This window comes from Heloderma suspectum, chromosome 15, assembly GCF_057233095.1.
Source record: "Heloderma suspectum isolate Gila_16-S chromosome 15, 16-S_ref, whole genome shotgun sequence".
NCBI lineage: Eukaryota > Metazoa > Chordata > Lepidosauria > Squamata > Helodermatidae > Heloderma > Heloderma suspectum.
In genome coordinates this window covers 14485185-14494797 of record NC_139472.1, presented here as the reverse complement: position 1 = coordinate 14494797, position 9613 = coordinate 14485185, and the positions used below count along the sequence as shown (strand labels likewise).

The following is a 9613-nucleotide window of genomic DNA, read 5'->3' as shown; positions in this document are numbered from 1 at the left end:
TGAATTGCATTGTCAGAAGTTTGCCTCCAACACAGACTGCAATCCAGCTGCTTCCCTCTAGTTCCCACCCAAGCAGGGGGTTGTATTGCCAGTTTCTCTAAACTAGCAGACACTGGCAACCTGTAGAGTTTTATTGCAAAAACATCTTCTCCCTATTACTGCTTATTGGGGAAGCGGGAGCTGGGGGAGAGAGAGAGAGATCTCATTTAATGGCCACAATATCAGGACACTCTGGGGGAAGCCATGGCAGTGAAACTGGTATGCAACTGATACCAATAAATATGTAGGCATGTATTTCTTACATTTCTATACCGCCCAATAAGCCGAAGTTCTTTGATATCACGTAGATACGCCCACAGCCTGACGCACGTGTTTTTCTGGCATCCCTTAGCTCTCCCAAATGGCAGTGGTTTTGCAGCTGGCATCTTTGGGCATGGCTCTCGTTTCAACCCTCTTCCTGGTTGCAGCCACCTGGACAGACTGCTGGATGGCTAATGCTGATGACAGCGTCGAGGTGAGTTCAACAAATGTACGGGTTAGCCGACTGCTGGGTTATGTTACGCAGCACGTTCGTGGATCTGCGAGAGGTGCTTCCCCCAATCCACCGTTGGGAGAGGAATGATGCCCGCTAGGATTCAGGAAGCCATGGCAACCAGTTTTTGTGACCTCATAGGAACATAGAATATAGGAAACAGCTTTCGACCAGGTCTATTTCTCCATCTGGTCCCATATTGCCTACTGCAGTCTTTCCTAGCCTGGTGCCCCCCAGACATGTGGTCCCAGCCCCAAAGCTCATGTGATCCCAGCCCCAAAACTCGTTTCTAGGGGCTCAATATATTCCCCAAGGCCCCGAGTGTCCATTCAAGTCAACTGAAAGATTTTATCTTGGCTTAACTGCCAAGCAGGAGGTGATTTTCAAGGAGAATTGCCACTGGGAAAGGCTGAGTTAACTCTCCCCACAGCCTGCACCCCAAATCTCCCCTGCATGTCAATTACGCTGAGAGAAAAAAAAGTGCTTCCATGGATGCCAGTGGGAGTTTTTCCTCTAAGCTCACTTGCCAATCAGGGGGGATTTCCTGGGGGGTCACAACTGGAGAGGGAAGGGCTAACCCTCCCCTCCCTGCAGGATGTGCCCCCCCCCCAAGCCCTCCACATGACAATTAAGCAGATGGACTCCGGGCCCGTAATCTTTTAGGGTGAAATGCTATGCATGTTTAGACAGAAAAACATCCTACAACTCCCAGCATGCTCCAGCCAGCATGGCAGTTCAGACCTCTGGCGAGAGTGACCCAGTCTGCACACTACTAGCTTACCAAGCCATGTTCAAGGTTTCATTGTTAACATACAAAGCCCTAAACAGCTCGGGGTCAGGACACCTAGCAGACCACCTTCCACTATATACACCAAATCAACCCCTAAGATCTTCTGAGGCCTTATTGGTCACCCCACGGCCAACAGTGTGTCATCAGGTAACAGCACATCGGGGGCCTTCTTGGTAGTGACACCACCCTCAGGAACACTCTCCCACATGTGGCTTGAGAGGCAGAAATGGTGCCTCTCAGATGCCTCTTGAAAATGCATTTGTTCACTCAGGGCATCTCTACACCAGCCTAAAATCCTGCATTTAAAACGGGGCTTTCTGCTTCCTTTTAAATGCAGGATCACCACTGACTCCCTTCACACGTGTTGATCTCGCTCCTCTTCTTGCCTCTTTTACTCTTTTCATGGAGGAAACTGAAGTGGAACACAATGGGGTAATTTGATAGCTCATGATCTGCGATCTATTTAAAAACGGAACCAAGGGCATTTTAGTGCAGGAGACGCCCGGCAGGGTCACAGTGTTATGTAAAGAGCCTGCAAACTTCCGTGAAGGAGCCATCTCAATCGCAGGATAAAAGCTCCATGTGATGAAGCCCTCAGACTTTCCCTGACCTGTAACTGATCACAACTCTGCTCTGTTTTATTGCTTTTGTTGTAATATTTCTAAAGTATGTATTGTTTTATACGGTTTTTATATTTTTTTTTATATTGTACTGTATGTGTTTTTATGTAAACAGCTTGGAAATCCTGGAATGTCAAGCAGTATAGAAGCAGCTTAACTAACTAACTAACTAACTAACTAACTAACTGAAATCCTGTACTAAGATTATGGTGCTGATTGTTAGTTGGTAGATTAGGTTGAAAGGTTCCACTTCAACTTCTCATGCATCGTTGCTTTTAAATGAGTCTAGAGGCCTGTTTGTTAGAGCTGTTTTTAACAGATATATCTGTGGGTGGCCTGTGCTTTTGTATGGTAACTTTAAATGTTGCTGCTGTTTGAACTGCTGGCTTTCTTTTCTTCTTTTTTAAATAATTTGATTATCACACACACACACACACACACACACTATCTCTCTATCAATCAAATTATACCATGTATAGTGTGTGTGTGTGTGTGTGTGTGTGTATAAGAACATAAGAGCATAACAAGAGCCCTGCTGGATCAGGCCAAGGGTCCATCGAGTCCAGCATTCTGTTCACACAGTGGCCAACCAGCTGTCAACCGGGAACCCACAAGCAGGGCATGAGCGCAACAGCACCCTCCCACCCATGTTCCCCAGCAACTGGTGTACATAGGTTCACTGCCTCTGGTACTGGAGTTAGTACATTGCCATCAAGACTAGTAGTAAATTATATATAAAAAAGGTAAAGGTGTCCCCAACCAGTCGTGTCCGACTCTAGGGTGCGGTGCTCATCCCCGTTTCTAAGCCGAAGAGCCAGCGCTGTCCAAAGACGCTTCCATGGTCATGTGGCCGGCATGACTGAACACCGAGGTGCACGGAACGCTGCTACCTTTCCCGCCGAGGCGGTACCTATTTATCTACTTGCAATTTCTTGCTTTCGAACTGCTAGGTTGGCAGAAGCTGGGACTGAAGACCGGAGCTCACTCCGTCACACGGCACTCGGGTCTCGAACTGCTGACCTGCCGACCTTCCAGTCTGCAGTTCAGTGTCTTAACCACTAAGCCACCGGGGCCCCAAATTATATATATATATATATGTGTGTGTGTGTGTGTGTGTGTGTATATATATATATATATATATATATATATATATATATAATTGAATTGCTGTTATTTTATTCCTATTTTCAATTTTTAATGATTAATTTTATTGTGTGAACAGCCTTAAGAGGACTGTATAGCCCTAAAAAGCAGTATATGAATTCTATAACAATAACAACAGCCGCAACATTTCGTTTTCTTCATAGGTCAGCCACAAATGCCGGGGGCTTTGGAGGGAGTGCGTCACCAATATGCAAGATGGCATCAAGACCTGTGACCAATACGATTCCATTTTAGCAGAACACCCCTGTAAGTTTCCCGCTGGCCATTTTGGAATCAGACAGGGATTCTTAACTTTCATGCAATTGTGCCTCCCCTTCTAAATGGTCTTAGATGGGGTTGCACTCCCTCTGAAAGACCAAGCGTGCAATCTGGGAGTCCTCCTGGACTCTGAGCTAACTGGGGAATCCCAGGGGGCTGCGCTGTCCAGGAGTGCTTTTTACCAGCTTAGGCCGGTATGCCAGGTGTGGCCCTATCTGGAGAAGGATGGACCTTGCCTCAGTTATCCACGCACTAGTCACATCCAGGCTGGACTACTGTATTGCGCTATATGTGGGCTGCCTTTGAAGATGGTTCAGAAACTCCAGCTTGTGCAGAATGTGGCCACCGGAGTATTGGTGGAGGTGAGGCAATTCAGTCACATAACGCCTATACCACGCCAGCTGCGCTGGTTACCGGTGTGTTTCTGAGCCCAATTCAAAGTGCTGGTTTTGACCTTTAAAGCCTTAAACGGTTTGGGATCAAATTACTTGAAGGACCGCCAACACCCATATCAGCCTGCCCGCACTTTAGGATCAGGAAGAGAGGCCCTTCTCATTTGCCCACCCGTGAGAGCAGTTGGGTAGGTGAACGCACATTGAGAGGGCCTTCTCTGCAGTGGCCCCACACCTTTGGAACAAGCTGCCATTGGAGGCCCGCCATGCTCCATCACTGCAGACTTTTAAGCAGGCCTTGAAAACATGTTATTTTACCTTGGCCTTCTATTGGTATGACTGCTGCTGTTGCTGCTGTTAACATCATTGTTGGTTTTATTGCTGTTTTTATTGTTTTTATGTTTTTAGCGCTTTTAACATTTTAACTGTTTTTATGTATTTTATTGTTGTAAGCTGCCTTGGGAGGGCTCCTGCCCTGAAAGGCGGCCAAGAAATATTTCAAATATTATAAGTAAGTAAGTAAGTAAGTAAGTAAATCTGCTGAAGACTGCTGGGAGGTGATTCTGAGCATGCCTGGAGTGCTAAAAAGGTCTATCTGGCAGCAACCAGTGGGGAGTTGGTGGGCTTAGTGCTAAAGATATAATGCGTTGGTCATGCAAGACAGTGACAGGCTGTTGGGAATTGGCTTATAGACACATTCAGGTAGAGATGACAAGAACAACAACAAGAACAACAACAACAACAACACAGTGGGAGAAGCAGTCTGGACTGAGTTCAGTGTTTGCCTGGCTGGTTGCCCTTTGCCCACTTTGGTTTTGCTCTCGTCCCTCAGTGAAGGTTGTGATGACTCGGGCGTTGCTGATCACAGCCGACATCCTCTCTGGATCTGCTTTGGTCTTGCTGGTGTCAGGTCTCGATTGTGTCAAGTTTCTCAAGGATGAGCCGCAGGTCAAGATGAAGCTGCGCTGTTCATCCGGGTTCGTGCTTGGAGCTGGAAGTAAGCACCTTCCACAGCTCTGGAGATCTGGCTTGGTTAATATAGAACAGGGAAACCTCGAGGTATACACTGAAGCCAATGTGATGTCTCATGGAGGGCCTGCTATATACAGTATATAATTTCATGACTGCATCATACAAATGCAAACATTTATTCTGAGTCCAGAATTCAGCATTCTGAAGAGATCAGCTTTCTGGTGCTTTAAAAACACACGCGTACTAATAAAGCATGTTCCTAGTCCTTAAAACTGTTAAGATAGGCTTAGAAAAGCGTAGACAATCGGCCAAACCAGGGGAGAGGCGATCACGGGTGGTCACAAGGGAAGCCAAGGTGCACTGGCAGAGCATCTGCTTTGAGTACAAGCAATCCAGGTTCAGACTCCAGCTAGAAGGAACAGAGGAAGCTGCTACCTCTGACTAGGTCAGACTCTGTCAAATAGCTGAGCTGGGAAAGATCTCCCTATACTTGAGACCCAGATCATTGCTTGTCAGAGGAGACAATATTAGGCTTGATGGACTGACTACTGGTGTGAATCAGTATGAGACACCCTCATGTACATTTAGGCTGGGTCTACACAACACGACAAGCCAGAGTACAGGTTGAGTATGGGTTGGGTGTGGGTTGCGGTTGAATTCTGGGTTGTTGTGTTGTGTGAACCCAGCCGTGCCAACAAACCGTAGTTTGTTCACCATGAACAACCCACGAAGAGAACCCATGGTTGGTTGTTGGGCTGTGAACAAACCATGATTTCTAAGCACGACTGGGTTCACACAATGCAACCCATGGTTGAAGCACAACCCACAGTTCAGCGACGACCCACACTCACGCCGCACTCAACCCGTGCTCTGGCTTGTCATGCCGTGTGAACAAGGTCAATCGTTGAGAGCGTGTGTGTATGCACTCACCCAGGATGGGACAGGGGTGGGCAACTTGCGGCCCTTGGCCTAATTCCATGCACCCCTCCACCGAATTTCAAAAGCCCTCTGCATGTGACCAGTTCAGACCTCTGGCAAGAGTGATCTGTTCCTTCCCTGGCAGCCCACTGCACAAGAACAAACAGGGAGAGAGGGAGAGAGAGAGAGAGAGAGAGAAGGGGGGCTCAAAAAGAGAGAGAAGAGAGGGTGGCAGAAAGAGAAAAGGGGTGACCCACCTGCTTTGGGGCCTGACTTAGGGGTTGGAGGCTGGCAAAAGTCATCCTGTGTCTCCTTGGCACCTCCCCATCCTTAACATATAGTGAAACTTACTGTGCCCTGATGGGATCGCGCCAGTCATCACCCAGCCTTCCCCATTCCATTTCATTGGCTGTAGCTGGGGGTGCCTGGGAGTCACACAGAGTGATGGCACTGAGACAAGGAGCAGCGTTGCTGCCTCTACCGAGGGGGTGAACACAGCTGAGGGGTTTTGCTGGCAGCCCCACGCGTACCATGCGTCCTCAGTCGACTGCTTCTCTTGGCCTGCCAGGTGTCCTCGGACTGCTGGGATCAGTCTGGTACGCTGTGGACGTCTACAGGGAGAGAGCCACGCTTGTGCGGCACAGCGGGTTCCTGGGAACCCACTATGACTTCGGCTGGTCCTGCTGGTTGGGCATGGCGGGGTCCGTCGGAGGCTTTGCGGCATCCATCACCTTGACCTGCTGCTTTTATGCTGCTGCAGGTCAGTACAGATCGCGGCGGGGGAATGGGTGGCCCACAAAATGGCCCAGTCCCCGGCTTCCCCAGCTCCTGTGCCTCCCCACTTCCCGGTTGAATAGCACTGGAAGCAGCAGAGGACTTTCCGGTGCTAGTTGGCACACTCTGCAGCTGTTTCCAGCGCTAATCAGTGGCCCAGGCCATCTTGAGGTCCCTTGTTCCCACCCCAAGGTAAGAATCCATGAACCAGGGCCTCTGATCACACCCTTGTTAATCCTCCCAGGCCCACCATGCAGAATCCGGGAGACCTTTGCTATATACACATTTGGGGCAAACCACACTGGATTGTCTCCACAAAGCAACCTTTTCACTCCCAAGCACCAGGGGTTGCAGGCTGGTGCGGCCTGGGCTCCCCCTCCCCACCGTCTTTGTCTCACACATACATGCACACTCCCCGCACACACACACACACACAGTGCCTTCAGTGTGGTGGCCCCTTTTCTTTGGAACTCCCTGCCCCTGGAGGTCAGGCAGGCGCCAACACTCCGCTGCTTCTGGCACCTCCTGAAAACAGCTCTTTTCCAGGAAGCATTCCTTAATTGACCGGCCATGGTTTTTATGGGCGTTCTGTTTTGCAAAAGAACCATTTTAACATGGTGTTTCAATTCTTTCTACCTTTTTATTATTTTACCTTACATGTTCACCGCTCGGGAATCTGTTTTAGATGGGGAGCGGTATACAAGTGTTTTAAATAAATAAGTAAAATAAATGTTCTCATGCAAAACACACACAGAGACATTGTGCCCCTGTTCTGCCCAGCTGACCCCATCACCCTCTCCCTTCGGCCCCACTGATTTAGTGCTGGAAACAACTGTGGAGTGTGCCAATTGACATGCTCCTCCGCTCCTTCCAGTGCTGTTCAGCTGGGCAGCGGAGAGGCACAGCAGCTGGGGACTGGGCCTGCAGGCTGCATGGTTGAGAGCTGCATGTTTGTTTATTTGTTTGTTTATTTATTGCATTTATATCCCGCCTTTTTCCTCTTGCAAGGAACCCAAGGCGGCTTACATTATCCTCCTCCTCTCCGTTTTATCCTCACAACAACAACCCTGTGAGGTGGGTTGGGCTGAGAGTGTGTGACTGGCCCAGAGTCACCCAGTGAGCTCCCGTGGCTGAGTGGGGACTAGAACCCGGCTCTCCCGGCTCCCAGTCCGTCACTCTCACCACTAGGCCACACTGGCTCTCCAAGTGGCCACAGGCTGCCCATATGTACCATAAAATGTCCACCTGTCTAAGGTTGACTCTTAGTGTTCCTGTTCCAGATTCTAGCCAGCCAGGCCCCCTTCCAGCATGCTCCATTCCATCCCCCAAGAGGGCAGTTCCCCTCTTGTCTGCTGATACTTCTTCTGTTGTGCTTGCATGGTGCCATTTCAACTACAAAAGCAATGGCACTCAAAGCCTCAACATCAGAACCAGAGGGAACAAGGACATTTTTTATCCCGCCTTTCTTCAACGTTGCTCAGGACAGTCTACATTATTCCTCCCCTCCCATTTTATCCTCACAACAACCCTGTGAGGTAGGTTAGGCTGAGAGAGGGGGACTGGTCCAAGGTCACCCAGGGAGCATCGCAACTGAGTAGGGATTTGAACCCGGGTCTCCTGAGTTTTAGTCTGCCATTCTAACTACTTCTCCAGACCAGCGCTGTGCCGAAAATTTGTCCCGCATTTTTTTCAACAGTTCTCACTCAATTTGATAGAAAAGACGTGGCTTTCAAAAAGAAATTCAAGGAGAAGAAATTTCGGAGAAACTGTCATGGGTTGGGTTGGGGGTTCATGTGCTTACGTTACTTATGAGGTGGGCATGGGGCTTAATTTACTTATGAGGTGGCCATGGAGTGTGCAGAGGGTCATTGTACAATGATCTCTGTGGCAGCCTGCAGCCTCCTTAGCTTCCCACACTTCAGTTAAAGCCATCATGAAGACGACATCATGAGGCGATTCCTCCCATGGGGCTTTTTCAGTTCAGGAAGTGCAGGTGGCCTGGGAGGTATGATGTGTAACAGAGGAATGATGTGTAACAGAGGCAGAAAACACACATAGCACCTGCAGCCACCTCACCGTGATTGGGTGAGCTCAAAAACCAAAAGACATTCAAAATCCTGCCTCAGAAAAGTGGAAGCCTCAACATATTTGATACTGTTGCCACTGGCAGGAGCAGTGCAAGAAACCAAAAACCCCTTAGGAAAAAAGCGAGAAGCTGTGCTACAACCCTCGCCAATAGTGAGTCCTGTCTGCGAGAAACTGCTGGAGAATTTCTCCTCCCCTAGGAGAACTTGGGTGAAACGGTCCCCCCAATTTCTGTGCCCACAAATAGGCTGGAGAATTTTGAGAGGCCATGTGCACACAGCTCTACTCCAGACTGACTGCTGAGGCTGCAACCTGATGAGGAAAAGCGGGCCCATGAGAGCGCACTTTGCCAGGGTCGGGCCAGAGCTGAAGCCAGCCTGGCTATCGTCAACTCTGCCTGTCCCCAGCCAGATCGCAACACCCTCTGCCCTTCTCCTCTGGATAGTTACATGGCTAAAAGATGGAGCTGTGGAACAGGACGCCCGAGTTCAAATTTGACCTCTGCTAAGACGTCGATGAATTGCCTTAAGCAAGCCTTTCTCTCCCTCTCTCAGCATCAAACAACCCCTCCCCAATCTGTGAGAATAACACTAATCCACCTTACAGCCTTGTTGTGAGGAATACAAGATAAGATATGCAAAGCAATTCAGGCATACAAGAACCATTAGGTATACTGGTTTCAATTCTTCTTTCAGAAGCAGACGCTGCCCCGTCTGGGAGACCTCAATGCCCCTCAAACCATTCGCGGGTGATCGCTTGTGAGATGTACGCAGTTGCTTCCCGAGTGTGACACAGACATAGGCAGCTGCAGTGGACTGGATCACGAGCGGGAGCCTTTTCGCTATGTTCCAACTTTGGAGGGGAGGCAAAATGCAAGATTTTGGCCTTGCCTGCAACATGCGTGCCCTTTCCCACCCCACCTCCCAAAGCACTATGTAAGCATTATCGGCGAAGCATCAATTTGAGGCTGGGGGGGCAGAATTTAAGATCCTTGCCTCCACCATCACCGTCCCCCCCAGGGCCAACATGGAGGGTTAGCCGAGGCTCGCACCCCTATCTGCCAACTCCCAGAACCTCTCGGTTCTGCTCCTCCTCCCCCTTGATGTCT

At 49.3% G+C, this 9613-nt stretch overlaps 1 protein-coding gene across 1 annotated transcript; it reads left to right on the top strand.

Annotated features, from left to right (window-relative positions):
• Positions 1-400: 400 nt before the first annotated feature.
• LOC146335376 (claudin-16-like) lies at positions 401-9295 on the top strand. The gene is made up of 5 exons (XM_084821535.1): positions 401-514; positions 3250-3352; positions 4589-4753; positions 6215-6406; positions 9204-9295. Exons 1-5 carry the CDS (start codon positions 401-403, stop codon positions 9293-9295), a joined length of 666 nt encoding a protein of 221 aa, XP_084677661.1.
• The last annotated feature ends 318 nt before the right edge of the window (positions 9296-9613 follow it).

What these genes read in the sequence shown, in the direction of transcription:
- LOC146335376 (XM_084821535.1), top strand. Translation starts at nt 401, where the DNA reads ATGGCAGTGGTTTTGCAGCTGGCATCTTTGGGCATGGCTCTCGTTTCA. An exon ending in ATGCTGATGACAGCGTCGAG is followed by an intron (nt 515 to 3,249) that starts GTGAGTTCAACA and finishes TTTTCTTCATAG; the next exon opens with GTCAGCCACAAATGCCGGGG. An exon ending in CTGCTTTTATGCTGCTGCAG is followed by an intron (nt 6,407 to 9,203) that starts GTCAGTACAGAT and finishes TTCTTTCAGAAG; the next exon opens with CAGACGCTGCCCCGTCTGGG.